Raw genomic sequence first — 25744 nt, 5'->3', positions numbered from 1 at the left:
CTTCAGTGCAAAGACTTGAGACTTGAGACCGGTCCCACCTCTGGAACATTACGTTACAGAGCTCCAGCTGGGAAATTGATACCAAAGATCATTTCATTTGCTACAAAAACTTGTTGGTGAACTAAAGTCATTATAAAAACACATGGGTCAAAAATTACAGACAGAGATGCAACAACTTCCATTGTCATATGAGATTTGAAGCTGCACAAAGAACAGTAAGTTACGGCTAATATTAACACAGTTAGCAAGCTAATGCTTAGCTAATGTTAGCTTAACAGTGAAGCAACTTTGTAAATCAATGAGGCTGGAAACTCACTGTTACATTATGACTTGTTTAGGACTCAGAACTCAAAGTGACTTGTGGCTAGTCAGTCTTGACTTGGGACTTGCCTGTTTAACTGGAACTTGAGTTCAAAGACTTGAAACGTACTTAAGACTTCAAAAGTGGCTTGGTCCCAGCTCTGTTAATCATAGAATATAGTCACTTTCTCATTATAACTGGACAATAAATGCCCATAAATCATCCAGCCCTAGCAGGAGTTGTGCCTCGTTGAATTATACCACTTTTGGACACAAACCACATGTTCGATGATGTAGTATAAGAGTGCGGTAACGCTTTAGATTACAGCCCACAAAATACTGCGTAATTACTCCGGAGTCACTGTGTAATTTTTGCTAATAACACCATACCAGCACAGTACCTACCAATACATACAGGTACTGGTACTTACCCTGTAATAACAGAATAGATACCCAGTAGTTAAAAAATAACTACAGTATAATTTCTTTGTAAAATCAAGAATCGTTACCCCCTTATTCCATCTTGTTACACAGTACCTACATATATTTATAGATACTTTATAGGTAATCACGCAGTACGTTATGGGCTGTAATATAAAGTGTTACCAAGAGTGCAATTTAAGTTCCTTACACAGCTATAGAAGCCCATGTCTGCCAAAAACAAGAAATACAGAATCAATGTTGGGAATGACACAAAATATTGGCAGGTCGAAATTATGCCATACTGTGTCAAAATTCACATTTCATTTATGAGATACTGTGTCTGAATTCAGAGATAGTAAATCAAAATGTTGACTTTTTGAATAAAAACTTTGAGAGAGTGACTATTGATTTACCTCATAATCATAATACTTTTGACATCTAAAGTCAAAATTATATATCTCCTAGTTTTGACCTCAAAATAAAATGATTCATTAGCTTATATTTTTGTCTTTGTATCACATAATTTTTACTAATCTCATAGTTTTGGCATAGAAAGTCAAAATTTTGACTTATTTTTCCTATGTTTTGGGGGCAGGGTTTCCCCTTTTTCTGACAGAAATGGACTTCCATACACGTACATAACACGTACATAACAGATATTTTCTAGTAACATATATATATATATATATATATCTACATATGAAAAAAGTGCAAAATACAGTTCCAATTTAACACAAAATTACATTTTGCAATTATCGTCTTCCGTCACTGCTGAGCCAGTAATATACTTCAGGTAGCCGTCCTCTGCATTCTCATCTTGAACTGCAGCAGCAGCAGCACCCACAGGAGCAGGCAGGTAGACATTTTCCCATCTCCCCCCTGAGTCTGTCTGTGGATGGTGAGAGGCAGAGGCAGCAGCAGCAGCAGCAGCCACCTCCAGGCCCTGGTTGATGTAGTTGGCCTCCTGGCTGGCCTCCAGCACTGGAAGCTCTGACAGAAGGCCTTTCAGTGTCTCGCCCAGTTCCCTGAAGCCGGGCCTGCGGCTCGGCTCCTTCTCCCAGCAGCTCTGCATCACTTCATAGCTGTGTTCAGGGTGAGATGGAGGGGGCAGGGTGAGGTATTTATAAATATATATACTGTGTAAATATACAAGAATATTCCCTGTAGTGATGGCTTCAAACAAAGCAATGTCTAAGTGTGAGCAATTGCTATAGGTTTTGGATATTTTCCTTCTAAAATGATTTATCTTGTGTCATTTTTTGAGGTCTGAAAAAAACATCTAGTATTTCAAGAGAAACCAAGATTTGGAGAGGAGTCTATTTGCAGAGCATTAGTATAATAATTAGAACTAGAGATAATTTTTCTTCCAATATCCCAACACCAATTAGTAACCAGTTAATTTTTAAGTATAAGCACAAAATTACGTGATATAGAAGAGGCATCTCCATGTCTCCATTATGTCATTAGTCAGCACTAATGACATAATAAGCAGTTGTAATGCAGCTTTCGTTTGAGAGAGTTGTCCAGCAGTCCGTGGCCACTTGTCTGCACTGCCTTGCTTGACTTTTAGTTCCTCCTCCTTCGGTGCGTTTGAGATGAGCCGGGCCTGCGCAGAATTGATCATTGATCGCCGCACAATGCATCACCACCTCTGACATCATGCATACGTGCATGTGCACACGACTAAGCCGTGGGCTAATTTTTTTTTTATTATTATTATTATTATTTATTTATTTATTTTTATTTTTTTTTTGCACTCGCTTTCACTTGGCGCCCCTGGTAGTCTGGCAGACTTCCAGGTCAGTGAGCTGACATGATGAGCTCATCTGTTAATAAGCATATATTCCGTGGCTGATAAGAATAATGAAGGTTATATGTATGACTCATCAAACCAGCAGTTACAAAGTGCTTTACAAGGCAGATTAAACAACAGACAATCTATTTCAACTTCAATCAGTGATCATGAATGCACTTAACTAGTTATGTACAAAATAAACATAATTATAATCAATAACATTTACTGACAAAAGATATGTACCAACCCCAATTCACAGAAAGTTACAGTCTGTGTAAAATGTAAATAAAAACATAATGCAGTGATCTGCAAATACTTTTCAACCAATATCCAACTGAACACAGTATAAGGGCAAGATATCGAATGTTCAAGCTGATAAACTTTGTTGTTTATTGTCGATATACACTCATTATGAATTTGATGTCAGCTACACATTCCAAAAAAGTTGGGACAGGAGCAAGTTTACCACTGTGAGACATTATTTTTTCAGTCAGTGTTTGTGAACTGAAGTTTTGAAAGTGAAATTCTTTCTCATTCTTGCTTGATATGAGACTTCAGGTGGCCAACAGTCTGGGGTCTCTGTTGTCATATTTTGTTCATAATGCACCACACATTTTTAATGGGAGACAGGTCAATGAAGACATGCTGTTGGAACACGTGCATAATGTGTCTTACTGAAATAAGCAGGGACGTCTCTGAAAAAGACGTTGTCTGGATGGCAGCATATGTTGCTCCAAAACCTGTATGTACCTTTCAGCATTAATGAGGACTTCACAGATGTGACGATTACCCATGATGCCATGGGCGCTAACACACCATCACAGCTGCTGTCTTTTGAAGTTAGCGCTGGTAACAATCTGGATGGTTCTTTTCCTCTTTGGTCCATGATTTATGAAAACAATCTGAAATGTGGACTCGTCAGACCACAGCTCACTTTTCCACTTTGTGTCAGTCCATCTCAGATGAGCTCAGGTCCAGAGAAGTCTGCAGTGTTTCTGGATGTTGTTGATATATGTCTTTCTCTTTGCATGGTAGAGTCTTAACTTACATTTGTAGATGCAGAGACAAACTGTGTTACTGACAACAGTTTTCCAAAGTGTTCTTGAGCCCATGTAGTATCCTTTATACAATGATGTGAGTTTTTAATGCAGTGCTGCCCGAGGGGTCAAAGGTCACAGACATTCAGTGTTGGTTTTCAGTCTTGCTCCTTATGTGCAGAGATTTCTCTGGACTCTCTAAATTTTTTAATGATATTATGGATTGTAGATGGTGAAATCTCTAAATTCATGCAGTTTTCTCAATCAGTTTGAATATTCATTAGCTTGTCTTTGCATTTAATCGAATATAGGTTGAAAAGTATTTGCAAATCATTGCATTACATTTTTATTCACATTTCACACAGCACCCCTACTTTTTTGGAATTGGGGTTTGTAATTCAATTACAGTTACTAATCACCAGAACATGTTTGTTGTTTTGTAATCTGAGTTAACTGAACCTTTAAATTGTCCAGGTAAAATACTACATGACCATTAAAAGGACACTTCCTCACATTATGACTTAAAGCCTTTCATTACACTGTTAACAGTTGACTGTATACTAGTGCTTACTGTATGTTATGTATGTTTTTAGGGATATGCACCTGATGCCCTCTATTATATTAAAATATTTCACTTACATGACACCAAATAAAACAACACAAATATAGATTTTAGGTAGCTTTACAAGACTCTCCCTGATTTTGTTGCTCTGCCCACTGAAACCCCCGCTGCTCTACTAATATTTCGAAATCTGTCTCATTAAATGTTCCTGAACGAACAGAAGAACTCACAGTTTGTGGCCGCAGTCCTCGGGTGGTTTGAGCCTGTGTCCGGACAGCAGCAGCTCCAGAAGCTCGTGGTTGTGAACTCCAGGATAGGGGGTCCGTCCCCGGGACACAATCTCCCACATGGTCACCCCGAACGACCACTGAGAGGACAGGGACAAAAAATATTATACACTTTTGAAATAGTTTGTAAAAGCCACAATAATGAAATCAGAAATCAGCTGTTTATGACTGAACTCACCACATCACTTTTGGTGGTGTAGACGGACTCAGACAGGCTCTCCATGGCCATCCACTTGATCGGCACACGGATAGCGACTTTCTGACGATAATAATTGCTGCTGTAGATTTTCTTGGACAGACCAAAGTCAGCCACACACACCCTGAGGTCATCACCCAGCCTGCAGATAACAAAAGGTTTTTAAAAAGTGAATAATGAGACCAGGTGAGGCGACATTTTCAGTCAGATTAAATAACAAAACCAGAGTTCTGTCTCCTCTGAGGCCTTCAGTCAGCTTTATTGAAATTTTCAGCAGCTTCCTTCCCAGTTACAAGCCATGTTTGAATACCAATAGCTGAGGACAGAGACACAGTCTTATAAGAACAAGGACTCCTTGATTTCAGGCTCCCCGTCTGTCTCAGTGTCTCCCTCTGATGGACTCACATGCAGTTGCGTGCTGCCAGGTCCCTGTGCAGGAAGCCCTGTGAGCTCAGATAGTCCATCCCTGCTGCAATGTCCACCATGAAGCGCAGGAGACTCTGATGGGGCACAAACTGAAAGAGGGTAGAAAAGGGTGTATTAATTTAATTTTTTAACATGCAAATGTGGAGCTATAACCGTGTTTGAGTTGTGTTTGTGCTGTGGGTGATGACATGAAGTAGAAAAAAAGCATCAAACTGTATTATTCAGAGGTGGCAAAAGTCCACACAGTCTGTATCCATGTACAAGTACAGATACTTGTGTAAAACAAGACTGGTAAAAGTAGAAGTACTGATTCAATTTCTTCACTGCAGTAAAAATTAGTGAGTGGATGGATGGGTGAAAAGTGAAGAGTAAAGAGTCAACACTGACTTCTTTTCAAGATGTTAAGTATGTAACTTATATTTCTATATGTTACATATTTATATAAACTATGCAACTTATATTATGTAAAATATTTAACGTACATAATTTACAAACTACATGTCTGTGTATATTCTCAGTCATCCCGGTCATGGTATTCATAGAAAGGGTTGTCGTAGGCAGCTGGACTTGGTAGAGTTCTTGAAGACGTTTCGCTTCTCATCCAAGAGGCTTCTTCAGTTCAGAAGTGAAGAAGCCTCTTCTTCAGTCCCTTCCTATGAAATCAAGTTGCCTACGACAACCCTTTCTACAAATACATAATATTACATTGCATTGCGTTGTGTTGTGTTGCGTTGTGGTACAGTTTGTTGCGTTACACTGTGTTGCGTTATGTTGCATTGTGGTGCACTGCATTGCAGTAAATTACGTTGCAATACATTGCGATGTGTTCCATTTTGTTGCATTGTGTTATGTTGCATTGTGATAACTGTTGTGTTACATTATGTTGTGTTACATTACAGTCCGCTACATTGTGTTGCATTACACTGTGTTACTTTTTTGTGTTATGGTATGTTTTGCGATGTGTAGCATTGCATTTCCTTGTGTTGCAATAACTTGAGCTGTATTACAGTGTGTTACATTGCATTATTTTGTGTTCAGTGACATTGCGTTACATTACATTATGTTACGTTATGTTGCATTGTGTTGCACAGTGTCACGTTGTGTTGCACTGCATTGCAATATCTTGCGTTGCGATACCTTGCATTGCATTGCATTAGGTTAAGTTACATTACATTAGTTGCTTCCCGTTCCAGTATGTACTTAATATACGTAGGTTACATTGCATACATGAACCTACATAAGTAACTTATTGTTACCCAAACATGATCTTATCCTAAACCTACCCAAGTAGTTTTTGTGCCTTTATTTTGAAAGTCTAAAATGTATTTTGAAAGTCATTGTACATTCATTATTGCTACCTCGACCACGGAGCCCTGCGTGTGCAAAACTGACATTAGTGGGTTACCTACAATGTTAGTTTGAAACATATGACCACTGACCAAGCTGCTGTATTTGACTTGCTGTTAGTGAGAACATGTTGATATTTAATGTGGTCCTCTATGGACCTTTAATATTGAAACAAATTTCCACAGCATCTGGCCAGTGGCTGAGCAGGTTTACAAGTTGTCTGAACATCTGTATTTCCTTACCTGTTGCACTTTATTTTAGCAGTTGTACCTCAGTGGCTCTACCTTGTTATAACAATGGAAAGGATGGCCAAAGAATGATTCTCTATGCAGTTTATCATGAGAGAAGCTGCTCTCAGCTCCTCTATGCGTGTCAAAGTGTCCTTGTGTGTATCTGTGTAAGCATGTGCTGACACTGCAGTACGTCCCATTTATACATGTGCTGACCACATCTTACCATCGGAATGTCTCCATAGCGTGTAGCAATGAGGAAGCGTCGCAGGTCTCCATGTTTCATGTAGGGCAGGATGACCAGAGGGACAGGCAGAGGAGAGTCCTGCTCTCTCTGTAAAGTGACCCCTGCAGGACAAACACACACACAGCTTTCACAAGACTGCTGCTGCAGGAGAGGAGAGGAGGCTGAACTGAGTCTGTAGAGGTAGAAACAACGCCAGATCAAAAAAAAAAAAAGTTTCCTGCACATTTCTTAAGGAAAATATTGTTATAGTCACACTATTGCATCCGAGTAGTGAGTTCGGTGGTGTGTCTTACCAAGTAGTCTGACCACATTTTCATGATCAAAGTTCTGCATGATCTCTGCCTCTCTCAGAAACTCATGTAAGTCTTCCTGGCTGTGGATTCCAACTGGATGAGTAGAGTGTAGAGAAACGACAGAAATTAGAAGTAGCAGAGCAGAGTTCTGATAAAGGCTTTGAGTTTCAGTACACACCTCTCATGGTCTTCACCGCCACCTTCATGTCCACACCGTCGTTTGGGGTAAAGATCCCTTCATAGACTGAGCCAAACTCTCCTGCAGAACAACAAAGAAGGACTGAGTGTTATCACTCAATTTACTGCCAGGTTTAATGTTTCTAAATCATGGATATCTGAATTTTTTTAAACAAAGTTCTTTGGTTATGTATATTTGGATGGATTGCCATGATAATTTGTGTTCATTCGTGGTTCCCAGAGGATAAATCCTCTAGACTTTTAATTCTGAATTTTCCTCTAGTGCAGCGAGCAGGTCTGGAAGCCCAATATGGTTAGTCATAATTATGAGATTTTAAAAAAAGTCAAAATTATGAGATAAAAAGTAAAAGAAAAAATATGTGATTAAAAAAATGTTTTTTTTATCGTATATTTATAACTTTATAACTCATAATTTAGACTTTTTATCTCATAATTTTGATATTTTATCATAATTTAGACTTTTTATTTCATTATTTAGACTTTCTTATCTCAAAATTTTGACTTTTTAATCTCATATATGACTTCTTATCTCATAGTTATGACTTATTTCGACTTTATATCTCGTGATTTTGACATTTATTTCATAATTTTGACATTTCATTTCAGAATTATGACTTTCTCTCAAAATTTCTATTTTTTCCCTCATAATTAGGACTTTTTATCTTGTAATGTCGACATTTATTTCATAATTATGATTTTTTTTTTCTCAAAATTTTGACTTTTAAGCACATAATTTTGGCTTTTTATTTCATGATTTTGATATTTATCTCATGATTATGACTTTATCTCATAATTTCAACTTTTTATCTCATAATTTCAACTTTCTTATCCGATGGACCATCAGCATCAGCTATCTGCGTCCAGTGCTAATTAGCAAATGTTAGCATGCTAACATTCTTAACTAAGATGGTGAACATGGCAAACATTAACTAACCAACCATCAGCATATTAACTTTGTCAGCATGTTAGCATGTTGATATTAGTATTTAGCTCAAAGCATTGCTGTGCCTTAATACAGATTCAAGAGAGCTACTAGCATGGTTATAGCTTATGAATATTGTTGCTTGTTAAGTTTCTTAATGTCAGCATGTTAGCATGTGCATAAATACAAACTCACAGAGCCACTAGCATGGCTGCAGCTGTAGTTTTGTTTCCATAATATTTAATTCAGGATAAACATCTACCAAGAAACATTTGAGCCAGACTGGGACCACTGACATATTAAGATGGACAACATGACAGCTGATGCCCCCTGGTGGCTGACTGCAGTATATGTCAGTAGCCCAGTCCCCTCCATGTCAAAGCAGACATCAAATAAATTTTTCCATAGACTGTTTCTGTCATTTTAGGCAGTTTTTATCATGCTGCTGCATGTCCAAGTGTTCATTTTTCTCATGAGTTGATGCTGATGATGGTGTTAATAACAGACTGCAGAATCCTGCAATATAAATGTAATTCCTGGGGACACTGGGTTACTTTATCCAGTGCAGTGGGAAGGTTTCTGCATATTGAACATGTGCATTGTGAGGTTAAGACATTATTATTGTTGATGAGGAATCATGACCCGACCTTTGCCAAGCTCCTTTCCCAAGGTGAGCTTGTTTCTCTCCACCAGGACATCCTTAAGACTGGCCAGCAGCCTGCCACTGATCCCCTCCAACAGCTGGGCCACACCTTCCACCACTGAAACAAAGGGGAAATCATGTGAGCATCCTGTACTGTTCAAATCGGCTTCTGGTTTGCAAGACAAATCAGTCAGAATGTGCGAGTATACAAATGGTCTGTACAAGTTGTGTTTAGGATATTCACATACTACTGTACATGCTGTGTGCAAGAACATCTAGAGATTCATGATAGACATGCTGAATATTTTTTGAGCTCTTGTTGGTGATCATTTTAAGGTGATTTCACTACATCATAACCTCATTTTCATATTTTCACACGATGCTTTTTAAATCACAAAGGTACAGAGGCTTGATGCTGTCATGCCACAGTAAGAAAAACAGATCATTATCATATTATAACATGGTAACTTATTGTTATCACACAAAAACATTCACATTTTAACAAGATAAATAGAAGAAAAGTTTCTTGGTATAATGTGCCAAATCTGTATGTCAAAATAACATGAAAAATATCTCGTTATAAGAATAAATTCTTAACATAGCGTGATACTGATTCATTTTTCTATTTCTGGCAGAGGAATGGTGACCTTTTCTGGGTGGAGGGCAAGGGCATAGAATTGGGTAGGGATGGCTGGGATATGTCCAAACTAATATCCTGAATTATCCCTAGAAATAAAACCAATCTCAATCCCAATTTCAGTCACACAAATCTATTATTTTATCATTTAGACCTGCGTAATCTTAGTCAGCGCTCCTCTGGCAGCAGCACAGCATCATGCACCTCAGGCGGGAGAGTGACAATTTTTACTATGGTTATGGGGACAATGTGTGTCTCTGTCGCTCTAAAACTTTGCGTGACAGGCCACAGAAGAACAGGCAGACAACATGTCATCGTAGCTCCAGCTGGGATGTGTTTATTGTCCCCACCATCCGTGGTATTATTGGTGGTACTGCCCTTACTTTGATGTTGAAATTTCCAGAATGTCCTGACAGTGCCAGCACAACCACAGAAGAATATACCAAAATATTGTCGAGGAGTGTGACACTTACTGTTGGCCTGCTGTGGTGCAGCCTCCACCTGCTGTGGACGTCGGTAAGAAACTCCAGCGTCCATCGGCAGAAGCTCTAGTTCCTGGTCAGACCTGTAGAGAAATTATGATTTTTTAAATATCATTCTAAGTAATTTGTCTTTACAGTTATTTGTGAAATTGAACATTTTCACCCATTGTTTTTATGATGCGGCACTAAAGCAGCTCCTCATATTATCCTCATATTTCCTCATAAGCTCCAGTTTGTATTTTTCACATGTGCACACATCTCTCAGTGACATCATTCAGAAACTATATTATATAATGCACATTACTAATGTTACCTATATTGTAAAAAGTTGTAATTTTATTGACACACAGTATGTGATGTACTTTGGATTTTGATTATTGACCTATTATTGTAACAATGGAAGAGGATTAAGTCCACATGTGAAAAATTTGAATTTAAATTGAGTTTAAAATTAGAATTCCAAGAATAAAGTCAATACTCAGAACAGGGCTGGCTAAAGCCATGCACCATATAAGCAGTCACCAAGGGCGCTAACTTCAGATGCTGATCAGCCTCGAAGGAAAAAAAAATTGTTGGTGGGTGCCCTTTCTCCTTTTGTCATCCTTTCCTCATTTTCAGCCTTGTGATTGACAGTGCTGTGATTGGATGTTGTAAAATCATTCTGTGTTGTGACTGGCTGTTGTAAGACCCTCCTGTGCTGTGATTGGGTGTGGAAAAATACCCTGTGTTGTGATCGGTTGTTGTAAAAAAACACCTGTGCTGTGATTGGCTGTTGATAAATATCTTTTTGTTGTGTACTTTTTTTTTGATTGGCTGTTGAAAAAATCACCTGTTCTGTGATTAGCTTTTGTAAAATCCCCCTGTGTTGTGAGTGGCTGTTGTAAAACCCTCCAGTTCTGTGATTTGCTATTCTAAACTCCCCTGTGCTGTGACTGGCTGCTGCAAAACTCCTCTGTTTTTTGATGATAGTGTGGTGGTGTTGGGGAGCCACCAAAACATAATCCTGTCTCTGGCATCACAATGCCTAGAGCCGAGTGACTTTAAACTCAGAACTCAAATACATTTTCCACTTCACCTGAGTTTAGTGTAGTTGCGGCGCAGGCCACACACAACAATCGGGACAACAGCCATGAGCAGCAGGCAGCCGAATAAAACACCAACTGTCAGCCACATGGACAATCGACTCTGTTTCTGAGGAGCTGGAGTTATGACTTCAGGCTCTGAGATGTTAGACGCCGGCATCACAGTGATCACCACAGGAGGAACTTTCCCTGCAAGAAAACACAAGCGTTTTATGTGCCTCAGAAATTAGACCTCTTGACATCCTGTCCTGCTAACTGTAGCTGCTGTTAGCTAGTTAGCTCAGTTAGATGTGCAGCTCAGGAGTACTAGTATAGTGTTAGTGTTTTAGTGTGAAAGGAGGTGTTTTTAAGGCCTGGGGAGATTTTTTCTGTTGGTGTTGTAATACTCATTTCTGCCACAAGAGGCTGAAGAACACTACTACCCCATGATCTATTCGTTTGTTCTATGTAGAGCGTTGAGTAGTGGTACACTTTAGACTCTTGTGGCCAAAATGAGCATCACAACAAGAAACACTGAAACAAAAACGATCCTGACAAGAAAAAAAAACCTTGCCTCTCATGGCTTTCACCGCCTCAACTGAACCCTCAGAAATCCCCCAGGTGAGATGTATTTCTCTCACTTTTTCTGGACTATCTAATGTGTGTGTCACTATACATACATCTATGAATAGTAACGGTGGCAGTGGATGAAGGTGGCACCCCCAGCTGGGTGGACACATTGTTCCAGGCTTGCACTGTCAGTCTGTAGTCATGCTGTGGATTCAGTCCTGTGAGGCTGACAGTTGTGCTGGTCACCCCCTCTGAGTCTGGCAGGAAAACCACACCATCACCACACGGCCCCCACTGACTCCCAGTCTCTGCTGCCGTCTCACACTTGAGGCGATACATCACTTCCTGCCTGCCTCCCTGGTCATGAGGAGGATCCCACATCATTATCAGCACTGAGTCATTATGGTGATGGGCTGTGAGATTCACAGGGGCTGAGGGAGGCTCTGTGGGGACAAGACAGGAAGGAAAAGTATGTTAAGACTTAAAAATCCTCTAAATGTATGTTATTAGTGTCAAATTCATCTGCAGTATAAGTGTATGTATGGAGTCATAGTAGTGCCATAAAGACTACATTTTAATGTGTCATTAGGATAAAAAATAGATAGAGGTATATGTATGGAGTCATAGTAGTGCCATAAAAATAATAACATTTAATGTGTCATCAGGATCAAATTCATACACTGTGTAGGTGTATATATTATAGTATTATATCTATCTATCTATCTATCTATCTATCTATCTATATATATATATACATACATATATATATACATACATATACATATACATATACATACATATATATATATATATATATATATATATATACATATTATATAGTATTATAGTAGTGCCATAAAAAAAATAACTTTTAATGTGTCATTAGGATGAAGTTAGATTATGGAGTCATAATAATGGCATAAAAAATAATAAGTTTGAAAATAATTACAAAATAAATGTGGAAATACAAAGAGTAATAAAAAAATGTATATAAAAAATAAAGGTGGAAAAGTCAGATTTTTCTCTTAACATTTGTCAGATACCTATATTTATTATTTTTATATAGAATTAATTAATTTTTATGCTTTATTTTTCTTTGTATTTTCCCTATTCCCTTTGCTGGAATAACATGAGTCCTGCCAGGATTCATGTATGCAGAATAAGTCCCGCCAAAGCGAGGTGATTGACAGCTTGGACCTTCAAGAAATAGCAAAAGCAATAGAGAAAAGAATTAGGAAAAATAAAGAGCTAAAAATTAATATATGACACTATATAAAAAATGAATAAATACATTCTAAAAATAAATAATATGCAAAAAACAAACAAATATGTCCATTATTTAAACAGAAATATACACTGAAATAAATGAACAAATACATGTGATAATAAATGACAATTCTTTTAGTTTTTATGTCTTAAAATTTCCACATTTATTTCTCTCATTTATTTTTGTTTTAAATGCCAACATTTTCTATTTACATTGTAATTATTTTATTAATTTCCACATAGTTTATCTACTTATGTATTCTTTTATCTATTCCTGTTTTGTCACCTTTATTTTAATATTCTTTTTCAGTTTTCTTCTTTTTCATGACACTCTTATGACTCCATATGTACAACTTGAAGGCAGACAACCAGTGTCTTCAACTAGTTTCTATTTAAAATGCATCATATGCATGATAGCAGAAATGGACAGAGTCATAAATCTAAAACAAATGTATATAAGAGTCTTTGTTGAACATATATGTGATTATAGCATCTTTCATCTTAGTCTGATAATGTAACTTTTTGTCTAAGGGAAAATGAGACAAGTGCAAAAATAACACAAGTGTTGTACATTTGTGTCTGCTACAGTTAGCACCATTGGGGGGAACCAAAGTTGACCATTTTAAAATTCACCTGTAGGAGCTTTAATCTAACACCATATATTAGATTTTAAGAAGATAACACCTGTTGATTTCCAATAAATCCCACCAAGTGTTTCTTACTGGAGCAGCCGAGGTCGTCAGGTTCAGTTGGGAGGCGGATGAAACCCTGCAGACAGTCGCACCTCTCTGATCCCTCCCCATGCGTCCTGGTATTCAGTGGGCATGGACGGCATGCTCCACTGTCATTGGCTGGTTTGTAGTAGTACATCCTGCATGCTGGGGAAACAGAGAGCATGATTGTAAAAACTGAGTGTAAAAATTTAATTTCTCTGTAGCATTTTCTTCCACTATTTGTCCGAGTGTGTGTGAGCTTCAGATGCACACATCCACGCTGTCGTGTATCAGCCTACACCTGTGACTTTTTGACAAAAACATGGTATTGTGTGACAAAACTAACTAGAAATCTACATTGAAATAGCCCATAGCTCTTCCTGAACACTAACAAGCAGAGGTGGCAAAAGTACACACATTCTTCACTCAAGTAGAAGTACAGATACTTGGGGGAAAAAAGACGCTGCTTAAAGTACAAGTACTGAACAACTTCCGTCACTCAAGTAACAGTGAAACTGTACAGGCTCTGAACTGTACTCAAAGTATGAAAGTAAATAGTACTTATTTGACCGGCACCATTTCTCTGCAGTCAAGTCTCCCTCTCTGTCTGTTTTGTCTTGTTATGTCATTTTCATCTTTTTATATAGTTTTTGTTCTGTTCCATCTTTTTCAGGGGTTTTTTTATGTTATTATCTTGTGTTATGTCACTTTTTATTGTGTTGTCTTTGTGTTGTTGTCTTACCCTGGTTTTGTGCTGTCAGATCTTTTATGTCGTTTTTGTTTTGTTACGTCTTCTTCATTTTGTTACGTTGTTTTTGTCTTGTTGTGTCTTTTACATTGTATTGTCCTGTTATGTCTTATCTTCTTTTTGTCCTGTTAGATCTTTTATGTTTTTTTTGTCTTGTTACAACTTTCATTTTATTACATCTTTTTTGTATTGTGACATCTTTTTCATATTGTTATGTTGTTTTTGGTTTTTTACGTCTTTTTTCATTTTGTTAGATTGTTTTTGTCTTGTTATGTCTTTTAAATTTTGTTACATTGTTTTTGTCTTGTTATGTCTTTTAAATTTTGTTACATTGTTTTTGTCTTGTTACATCTTTTTCATTTTGTTACGTTGTGTTTTTTTTCTTGTTATGTCTTTAAAGTTGGTTTTGTCTTCTGACATCCCTTTTCTCTTGTTATGTAGTTTTGGTCTCATTACTTCATTTTTGTCTCGTCATATGTTTTTTGTTACGTCTTTTACATTGTTTTTGTCTCATTACATTTTACCTTGCTTTTGTCTTGTTACATCTTTTACGTTGCTTTAATCTTTTTATGTCAAATGCAGTAAAACTAAAGTAACAAACCTGTTTTGAAAATATAAGAAGTAGAAAGTGCAGATATTTGTGTTAAAATTGAGAGATGAAAAGTAAGAAGTTAAAAATAAATTGTTAAGTAAAGTACAGATCCCTGAAAATCTATTAAGAAGGTCACCAAAGTTTTTCTGCCATGCCCCCCTTTTTGGAAGCCAACAAAAGTTCGAGTGACCCCCCCTCCCCCAAAATTTTTGTCATTAACAATAATTGAAGACTAGAAGATTAAAAAGAAATTAAAGTCATCAGGATAGAATCAGAAAACTGTTTGGTTATTTCCCTTACATAAATCATATTTATTCAACTTTGTTTCACTCTTTATTTCTCCCCTGGTCATTCGTGCCCCGCCTGCAGTGGCCCTGTGTACCCTGACAGAGGCTCGCCCCCCTCTAAAGAGATTTGAATAACCTCCATGTTGAGTTCAGCTTCACATTCAGCCCTAACGTACCATCAAAGTCAGAGTGTTGTCATGTCCATAAATTCTTTGGTGTTAGAAAGCGGAGTGAACAATGTGGCTGCTTGGCAACACAAACCAGGCTTGGTTTTGAAATACAGAAAACATGAAGCAGTGAATGATATCTGTTGAGCAATGCTCAGGAAATATGTCAAATCCAAAATTAAAAATAACAGAAAGATGTAAATGAGTGGGAAGAGGATGGTGGGAAAGAGGAAGTGAAAGTCACTGGTTGTGCTTCATTAAACAGGAAAAGACACGCAATCTGTAGGTCCAAGAATTCAGGATCATTTTAGTGAAATGTTTGCATGAGCACATGAAACAAAACTATGGTTGGTCCAGCACCTCCTCCCTCCACAAGCTGCTAATTTTAGCACCCAGCAAAACTAAAATGTTACTGTGGTGTCATCTGTGGCAGCTCACATTGAAACCAGACTGTAAATGTTCCAGGACCACTCATTCTTTCTGTCCTGTTGTTAATTCTCCATGTTGTTGAACATATAATGTAACATCATGAGTGTGTGATCTACTGCTGACTCTGACCCTGATTAAGACCTGTGTTAGTTGTAACACGTCGGTCATTTTAAATACACATTTCCATGTAAAATAAAAGTTTTTAACTTTGTGCAAACCCCACAGTGACCCCAGCGGTGGTTCAAAACTTTTTTGGCATTACTAACATTGCTAACTAACATTACATTATCTTACAGTTTCTTTTTCCTGTGTTCATTTTTTTTTCTTTTATTTGAAAGCTAAATTGTTTTACTAATCACAGCACAAATACAATACAAAGCTTCCATACTTTATTTTTTAATTCCTCAAAAGGAAATTGTACCTCCACTGTACCTCTCTTCTCAGTCTGTGAGGCTCCTGAATTCATCCTCCTTTGAGTTTGATTTGACTTGTGAGTAGTGCTTATGTAAAATAATATGTTATTCTAAATTGGAGTGAAGTAAACATTCTAATTTGGATCAACTCAAAGCCAAAGCAAAATTCTGGTATAGATTTTTCTGCCAGGACTTAGACCATTTTGTATGTTAAGAGTATTAGGGCCAGGCAAAAGGGGGAAAAAATTAGACAAAGTGCACACTGAGAGGTATAATCACGTAGCTGGATAGTGTACAGGAACATTTGTGCTGAGTATGAATAAGAAGTCCCCAGGTCCAGATGGGACACACCACTGAAAGTAGAAAAGACAAACTTACAAGCGAGTAATACAGTAATAAGTAAAGCCATTCTGCCCATATTTACAAGTTTGCATCAGTTGTTGGAGGGACATACAGGACAGCTAAAAGTAATGGGAAGGAGGTGAGGATGCAAGGATGTCAGCTACAGCCAAATGTCTGTAGAGGTCAAGTCAGCTGCTTGGAAGCTAGCTCAATAGTAGGAATGAGACTCCATTATCTTCCAGTCATCAGATACCCAGCTGGAAGAGTAAGCTGAGAAAAACTCCCCACATTGCCCTTGGGAGTGATTAGAAGAAAGAGGAAATACCCTGGAAGACCAAGCCCTTGATGTGTTATTAGATAGATAAAGTGGCTGAGAAGTCCTGCCAGTGCCAAGAAAAGTCCGGCCTAAAGGACAGCACAGAGACAGCCATCATCACCACAGCCAAATACGTCCAGAGGGTAAAACAGTCAGCTCAATGGATACATGGAACGTCAAGCTGTTCACCAGGAACGAAAGAGGCATGTCTCACTGATCCACCTCACCAGGATCTACAGCGAGGACATTGTCCAAATGTCCAGAATAAAGTCAAAATCTCAACTTTATTCTCAAAATGTCAAATTTAAAGAAATCTTTAATGTGGTTCTAATAAACTGGTTATGACAAAAACATATGAACAATATGAAATAACGGAAAAATCTCCATACCTTGACAGGTGTCACCCATGACTTGATGCCCGGATTCACAGGTACATCCCCCCGTCAGTGGACCCCACACTCCATCCACATCACACTCTCTAACAGGTGGAGAAACCTCCACAGCTCCCCTCACACAGGAACCTGTCAGGGGCCCCGACCCGGCCCCCGTCCCCTTAAACGATGCCAGGTGAGCCACGACGTCAGGGCACTTCCTGTAGTACAGTCTGATGGAAGATACCAGCGCACATGTTCCTGAGTAGGAGAAGGCGAGCTGGAAGCCTCTGCGGTTGATGGAGCCCAGGCTCAGAGCCAGGCTGCGCTTCAGGTGGCTGGGCATTTCCTGCGGATGGACTGTGCGAGGAAACGGCTCGGTCTGGTGGTCCAGGGCTTTCCAACCATTTTGGAATCTTCTCATTGGTGTGTCTGTGTCGAAAAGGTAAACTTGTAGTGGGCTGAGCTGACCAGAGTCCTCCTCCTCCTGGGCTAATGAAATATCCATCAGTAGATGGTGGGCGTCTTTGCGCTCCATCCAGTGGCTTAGAACAGTTCTCTTGGTGCGATGTCCACACGCCTGGAGCACAGGCACCTGACCCTGTGTGCCCACTGTCAGACGAACTTCACCCCACTGGCATGATGGGAAAGAGAACATCAGTGAAAAGTTGCAGGGTAAAGACTCAACAAACTCTGTCCAAGACTGAACTCATGGAAGATACCAGTGGAACATTTAAAACTGTCAAGTCATAAGGTCGACATAACATTACACAACTGAACTTCAGCCACTCGTGTTATTTAAACTGAGACTGATCACTGATTTAATGTTAGTTGTGACATAACATTGTTAAATAAAGAAATGTATCGCTGCCACGCCAGGAAAAGAAAAAAAGGGTCAGTATTGCGTTATAACATGAAAACGTTGTTATAACAAGATGTTTCATGTTGAAACAAAATATTTTCACATTATTACAATATACAAACCTATCACATTATAACAAGAAACATATTCATGTATAACAGTATATTTTTTTTATCTTGTCATAACCTGAATTGTTTGTCATCATAACATTATAGTGTTGTATAACAATATAGGGGTAACGCTTTATATCAAGGTGCTTCTAATAAGCATTAGTTAATAGGTAATAAGGCCCTTATAACATGCTTATTAGCAGTATCATGTGTTCATGTTTAATATGAGATTATAATTTAACGGTTAACAAAGCATTTTGGGGGCACTGGATCCAAAGTGTGAACAATGCTCATTAGGGTTAATTAATGTTCATACAGTTAGTCAGATCAAACAGTTGTCATTATTCAGCAACTAATGAAAATGTATTTTTACTGTAAAATGAAATGCAAACTTGACTTTAACTCATCACTTAGCAATCCAACTTACTTGTGAGGCGGGCTCAGAAGTCCATCCCAGTCTGGTCTGTTTGTCAGAATGAAAGATCTCAACTAAACACAGAAGAGGAGAGAAAATCAAGAGTCACTGTGTTGAATCATACTGACAGAAACACAACAGCAGCACAGAGGAATCATACACCTTTATATCAGGAGTCAGACATCCATTTACTTTACATCACACTCTGTCAGTCAGTATGAGGCACATCTTGATTCAGCACACATATTTGTCTTTTTCCTAAGTGTTTTCAGTTATCATCTCTTCATCAGGGTAGTGTCTGATTCACTTCCACTTTCAGGAAATGAAACTGTTTTTATAGAGTTCAGCACATTACATTTGTTCTCGCTAAATGGAAATCTTGAGAGAATATTTCTGTCAAAAGAGAGCTGAAATAAATCATGGCAAATCAGTTTTGCAACTTGATTTTGACGGACTTGAAGTTTGACTTTTTTTTTTGTCATTTACAGTTTTTAACAAGTCTGACAGGAAGGTCATGACAGTCTGTCTGTTAGTGAGTCTCTTGGTCTGTGGGTCCACCACTTTGGTCCACACTGAAATATCTCAACACTTGATCTCAACTGAATGGACCGCTGTCATATTTTGTACTGGCAGTCATGGTCTCCAGAGGATGAATCCCTCTGATTCGATCCTCTGACTTTTCATCATCCAGAATCATCAGGTCAACATTTGAAGCTGGCCAGTACTTTGATTTATGTGAAAGTGCAGAGGTTGAAGCTAACACAGCTAACATTAGCCATGCTACAACTGCTGCTGACTTGTCGGTGAGCGCAAACGAGAGAAGACCTGAAAATATTCAGTGCAATATGTGGTGCGGGGCGTCCCTGCTCTGTCTGTCCATCAGCTAAGGCCTAGATTTTCAAACTACACTGGTGGTACTCAAGCTCCCTCTAGTGGTGAACTGAGGAATCTCCTAAAATTAAAAAAATATAAAAAAAAAAATATATCAGCAATGTTGTTGTTTCAATATCAGCCTGCTGTATAGTGAACTGGAAGTGTGTCTGTAGCTGACAACAGTCAACAATAAATAATCTTCTTATCAGGAAAAAAAAACCCTGCCTCGTGTGTGAACTCTCCGTAGCGTACCTACTGTATTTTAACATCAGACATAATGGTGGCACTGGAGAGCGTCATAAATTCTGAGGTGGTAGGTGGTGTAAAAAGTTTGAGCAAACACTGAGCTGAGGGAGCCATGACCTGAAAAACACAGAAGACTGCTAATCTAAACATCGTGTTAACTGAGGTTGAAACACAAAGGGTAGATTAGGTCTGGGCACAGGAAGTGTGATATCATTTCCTTTATAAACAATTACTTTCCCAAAAAATTTTTTGGAAACCAGAGTCATGATCATGTTGGTTCCACAGCCTTCTTTATTTATTATTCTTTATTTACTATGTATAAATTCAATTGGCCTCACAATTTACAAATTTATGTGGAATTCTATGGATTTTTCTATGCAATGATGTTTTTTTTGTGTATCCTACTTTTCTTAAATATACTGCAAGTATACTTGTACGTTAAGTGAACTTATCATACTTACAGTTTACTGTTTATATATTATTTTTCCATTCCCAAGTCTATTTATGTCTATTTGTTATACTTGAAAAATACCTTTAACTATACATTAAGTAGATTTTTTTTTACATTACCACATAACATTTCTTTATAAATCAAATTAAATCAAACCAAAAGGTTTTGTACATATAAGATGTAATATAAGAACATAACATGACTACCTTAAAGATGCCAATGTGTGAGAATTTAAATAGACTAATCTATCAAACAAGTAATCACAACTACAAGCCAAGAGTACTTAAACTTTCTATATAAGGCATGAATACTTCATTTTACTTTTATTGAAGAGATCTTGGTAAAAAAAAAAAAAAAAAAAAAAAAGAACAAGTATAAATCAAATACATTTAGACTTAAACGTTAAGTATATATATGTTAAGTATATTTTACTATAATTTTGTCAAGTATATGTCAAATAAGTACATGAAAAGCAGAGGTGGACAAGGTAGTCAACCCCAGTACTTGAGTCAAAGTATAGATATTCCTGGTTAAATATTTCTCAACTACAAGTGAAAGTTGATCAGTCAAATTTTTACTCAAGTTAAAGTACTAGAGTATTTGCTTTTATATAATGTATATAGTATATACATTAATTACAACACCGGCCCTACCCAATGTGGCGCCCTAGGCGAGATTTTATATGGCGCCCCCCTCCATCGGCAATTTACATATGCTTACAAAATAAATAGAATAGCATTGTTTTTACCATTGTCTTTAAGACTCCTCCAGCTACAGAAATATAAAACTATTTTTTAAGTTATTTACTGATTAACATACCATGTTGAGGCTTATCGCTCAGAAGCCAGTAGTCTTAGTCTTTCTCCTGCTGCCACCATTACAGAGTTTAGTTTGAATGACAGAGGGAGAGCTTGCTTGTTCTTGTTACAGAGCACATCTGGATGATGTATTTCTGCTTTTTCTGCTTTTTCTGCATTTTGTATAATTTTGTCAAGTATACCTCAGATACTTGTACATAGAAGTACATAAAAAGTAAAGTGAACGGACACTCTCTTATTTTTAGTTTAAAAGAAGTATACTAATAACACACTCAGTGTGGTTGTGTTTAGACACCTGAACTACTTGGTTGGGTCTGGGAAAAGATCATGGTTTGAGTTAGAATAAGTATGTTAATTATTTAGTTTAAGTTAGGTACCATTATGTATGTGATATAAGATGAGTACATTATGTAAGTTAAGTATAGTATGTAAGTTAAATGTCAATTTTGGTCTCACACAGACAGACTGTGTCCTCCCTCCTCCTTGTTTGGCCTTTTATACTTCATCATGTGACTTCTCTCTCTGCCCTTTTCATAATTTTCCCTTAAATATGGATTGTAATGACCTGACACAGACGACCTGTTTGTCTTTCTGCTGATGGCGTCGTGGATCAGTTTTATGATGCATAATAAAGACTGTACTCAAGCCACTCAACAGTATATAGGTCAGATTAGCTCCACCTCAACCAGCTACAACATTAATGCAGCTCATGCAGTGATACATCAGTCAAAACTTTCAACAAAGTTTTTAATTAAGGTCTTATTTATTTTGTAATTTTACTCGTATTATTACTGACTTACATGCTACTACTCTGTCAGTGCATGTTGCAAAAATAAAATAACACTCTTAATATAATATTCAAAACAATATATATTTTAAAAAAAACTGTAGAAATGTGGACATCAAACCAACATTATTAAAATTAGCTAAAGCTTAAATAAAAATTGGTTGGGATAAACATTTTAGTTAACTGAAAGAAAAATAATTTGTTTTTTTATATTAGAAAAAACAATAATGAAACAAACAAAAAGTAGTCTAGAGCATTCAAATAAAAAGAAAAGTAAAATTATAATAAGATTAAAAATAAAAATACTCAAACATCATCAGACCATCAAAGAACACAAACAGCTGAGAGAGAACCAAAGCAGACAAAACATTGGCTGTTGTGGCCCTTTAAGGACTCCGTACTTTTACATATTTAAACCTTCTTTTTTATTATTTCCACAATCTCGAATTTTTGTTTCACAAATATTTTACTAAAACTAATATTAATTCATTTTCTGTAAGCGCTTATTCTGTAAGGGTCGTGGGCTGCTGGAGTCTATCCCAGCTGACATTGGGCGAGAGGCGGGGTTCACCCTGGACAAGTCGCCAGTTCATCACAGGACTGACACATAGAGACAGACAACCACTCACACTCACATTCACACCTAAACTAAAACTAATAAAAAAAATAAAATATATCCATAAGCAGAAGTTGACACATCATTGGGAAGTGGGACTTGGTCACATGTGGATTTGACCCTGTGACCTTCAGATCCTCAGAGAAGGTGACTCACAGACTGAACCACTGGAGAGACGTGGCTTCAACACACTTTCGTAAAACTTAACACAATGACATCGGCTGTGCAAAACTGGAACATTTTTGTTTCAACATAAAACGCTTGCAAAAGTCAAAATTTTGGTGATCAAATACTAAAGAAATCAAACATCATTCTGCTGGTTTCAGGTGTTTTGTTAAATATTTTGGTGACGTTTCATCAAACACTGAGTGAAAAAGAAAATGTTGTGCAGACAGCAAGATGACCATGTCCATGTTTGGTTACTGAGTTTTTGTATTTTGAAAAATACAAAGCGATGGACTTTTGAATTGACCACAGGTTGCAGTGAGACAAACTTTTGTCACAATTCAGCAGATGTGTTGAAGAAATTTCAGGTCTGTGGGACACACAGATGATGGTTTTTTTTTAAAGTTTGGATCGTAAAATGTCTATAAATTTAAATTTCTTGTAATAAGTCACGTCCAGTTATTACCAAAATTCATGCATTGACTGAGTCATGACCCGAGATCATTTGAAACAACTTCCATACAAATTCTTACAGCCAATTATGAGATATGAACGTCTTGGCGCCCCCTATATGTTAGCTTAGTGAAGACTCCTGAGCACATGTATTAATTTTCACATTGATATCTTATTGCATTCATGAGTTATTACAGTTTTAAGAAAATAAGCTATGTCAATAAAAAATTGATTGGCTCATAAAATCCAACCAAATAGACAAATTATTTATTATTATTATTTTTTTGATAACTCAAGATCAGTAAAGTCTGTAGATGGTCCCGACTCATTTTCAGGACGATTGACCCAACGGTCTAAAATAAGTGCGTTAAAACAGAATTTTGATAAAACTGCGAAAAAGTCATTAAGCAGAAGACTAATTACAAAAAGATGCAGATGAATTGAGCGATTAAAATGGTGAAAGAATTCTGAGTCTACACCAAGCTGTTGTTTGGTACAGCGCCACCTTGTGGTTAATGACCGTCATCTTCGTTGCCTCAGTACTGGGTGGAATTTGGAACCCAGCTGATAATTTTGGTGAGTTTTGTCTCACAGTTTTTGGTGCACAAATACTTTGAGCAGAAAAAATTAAAAAGAAAGAATAATCAGAATAAAAACAGCAGTGGTCCACAGCGAGCGGAGCTGCTTGGACCTCTAATAATGAAACCATGAGTGTTTTAAAATGAATTACTATTTATATCATTTACCTCAAAGTAATTCAGAATTCAGTTTTTTATTAAGATAATTTTGTCTGAGGGGATTTTTATTCTTTTGCTCATGTAGGATACAGTAACTGTCTATATTATATCATGTACGCAGAGAAACAACAGTTAGAAGATAAACAAAACATTATAAAGTAATGTATATATTATTTTTATCACTTACAGTGAGTTTAAACAGCAGTGACTCTTCCTATCTTTTCCTGAAATACTTCCTCTCACAGTTCACTGGAATTTTCCCCACAGTTTAACACCATCACATCAGCATATTAAAGTCGGATATATGAATGATGTCCCGACCTGAACATAAACCACCTGTTCACTCACCCTCCTCTCCTGTATGTTGTGTGTCACAGGCAGCCTCCCACATCCACATCCACAGCAGGAGTAAAGTAGGCCACAGTGTCATGTTACACACAAACATGTTTTCAGCTCAGATCATAATCCACTGTCACATCCAGCCTGTCTGTCAGTCAGTCAGTCAGTTCTTCAGAGGGTCACTCTAGTGTGTTTACATGTACTTGTGATTTGGCTCAGAGGAATGCTGTAATTAAAGTGCTGAGATGAGCCTTCCTTCTCTGGAAAACACGCCCACGCCTACGGAGTTCCTGTATTTATACTGCTGTTCTACTACAAAACACTGCACAACACACACACACACACTACACAGGATCAGTACACAATTAGAAATAATACACTGAAGAAATTAAAAATCTAGCCTAACCATAGCCACCATGATTATAAGTAACTTAATGTAGGCCTATTTTCTGTGCATTAAAGGAGCAGTTCACCCCAAAATTATAAATTCATATTTTTCCTCTTAGCTGTGGTGCTATTTATCATCTAGATCAGTGTTTCTCAACTTTTTACACCATGAACCTCCATGTTTAAAGGTCATTTTCTTTTGATTTATAAATTATCGGTTTTGATGATGGTTGCGTTGGCACCAGGCTGTATTTTTATATTTCTGAATTTCCTTAATACAAATGACAACCTGTGCTCGTGCATGCTGGGCCCATACAGCTCTTTGTCCCTAACCTAACCCTTACCAACACGGCTCCTCGAGATCTCTTCATAATACTCGCCGTCTAGAGTCACCATTGCATTGTTCTTGAAGCATTCAAGTTTTGAAATAAATTTTAAAAAGTTTTGTTGACATCTTTAGATGAGATCATGTACATTTCTTCTTCAGATAAACTTGAATCTTTAAGTTTTAGAAACTAAAAAAAAATAAATAATGGTCACACTGAGCTGAACCTGATTTGTCTTTTTTTGTTTTTAGTGCCTAAAAAATGAAAGAATTTTAATTGAAAAAATATTTAAAAAATGTAACATTTACTTTCACTTCATTGTGGCTTGTATTATACCTTTCATGTCCACATGTGCACCAGCATCCATGAGACATAAATTTCATCAGTAGAGGATCTACACGTAGGCTCTGCACAGACATCTGTGCACCTTCATTTGCTGAGACCACCGAGGATTTTATTTATTATATATTTAATGCAGCCACCAGTTTGTGACAGCCTGCTATGGTCCACTTGGCATAAATATCATCATCAAAAGATGTGTACAAAGCGTCTACTCCAAGGCTCTGTGCAGATCCCCAATTTGTTGTGACTATGCAGACTCATTTATAGATTTTATTATTTATTACCTGTATTATAATTTATGCATCCACGAGCGGGTGACAGTCCAACAGGGTCCACATGTTGTACATTCTGTCATCAGAGAGATTTGCAAAAGGCTCTGTACAGATATCTGTGTGCCTCTAATTTGTTGTGGACACAGTCCACACAGTTCACTACAACAAGCTACACAATACCATGTCCATATGTCTGGAAGGTGTCCTCAAAAGTGTGTCCATTTGGCAGTGCTGAGAATAGAAAG

At 37.4% G+C, this 25744-nt stretch overlaps 1 protein-coding gene across 1 annotated transcript; it reads right to left on the bottom strand.

Annotated features, from left to right (window-relative positions):
- Positions 1-1246: 1246 nt before the first annotated feature.
- LOC146306283 (tyrosine-protein kinase receptor TYRO3) lies at positions 1247-24278 on the bottom strand. The gene is made up of 15 exons (XM_084712626.1): positions 24182-24278; positions 18700-18761; positions 17319-17934; positions 13645-13800; positions 11767-12099; positions 11101-11296; positions 10017-10108; positions 8911-9024; positions 7322-7402; positions 7144-7236; positions 6830-6951; positions 5006-5115; positions 4583-4742; positions 4348-4484; positions 1247-1805 (listed from the first exon to the last, which is right to left on the bottom strand). The coding sequence occupies exons 1-15, from the start codon at positions 24276-24278 to the stop codon at positions 1463-1465; spliced, it is 2712 nt and encodes a 903-aa protein (XP_084568752.1). The 3' UTR covers positions 1247-1462.
- Positions 24279-25744: the final 1466 nt, after the last annotated feature.

The sequence above is a fragment of the Lutjanus erythropterus genome, chromosome 23 (genome assembly GCF_056507025.1).
Source record: "Lutjanus erythropterus isolate fLutEry1 chromosome 23, fLutEry1.hap2, whole genome shotgun sequence".
Classification (NCBI taxonomy): domain Eukaryota; kingdom Metazoa; phylum Chordata; class Actinopteri; order Lutjaniformes; family Lutjanidae; genus Lutjanus; species Lutjanus erythropterus.
The sequence above is the reverse complement of the archived record's forward strand: the minus strand, read 5'-3'. Positions and strand labels throughout refer to the sequence as shown.

Coding starts and splice junctions, on each gene's coding strand:
- LOC146306283 (XM_084712626.1), bottom strand. CDS start 24,278: ATGTTTGTGTGTAACATGACACTGTGGCCTACTTTACTCCTGCTGTGG. Junction 7,237..7,321: donor GGCGGTGAAGACCATGAGAG/GTGTGTACTGAA, acceptor CTACTCATCCAG/TTGGAATCCACAGCCAGGAA. Junction 5,116..6,829: donor GCTATGGAGACATTCCGATG/GTAAGATGTGGT, acceptor ACCCTCTTTCAG/TTTGTGCCCCATCAGAGTCT.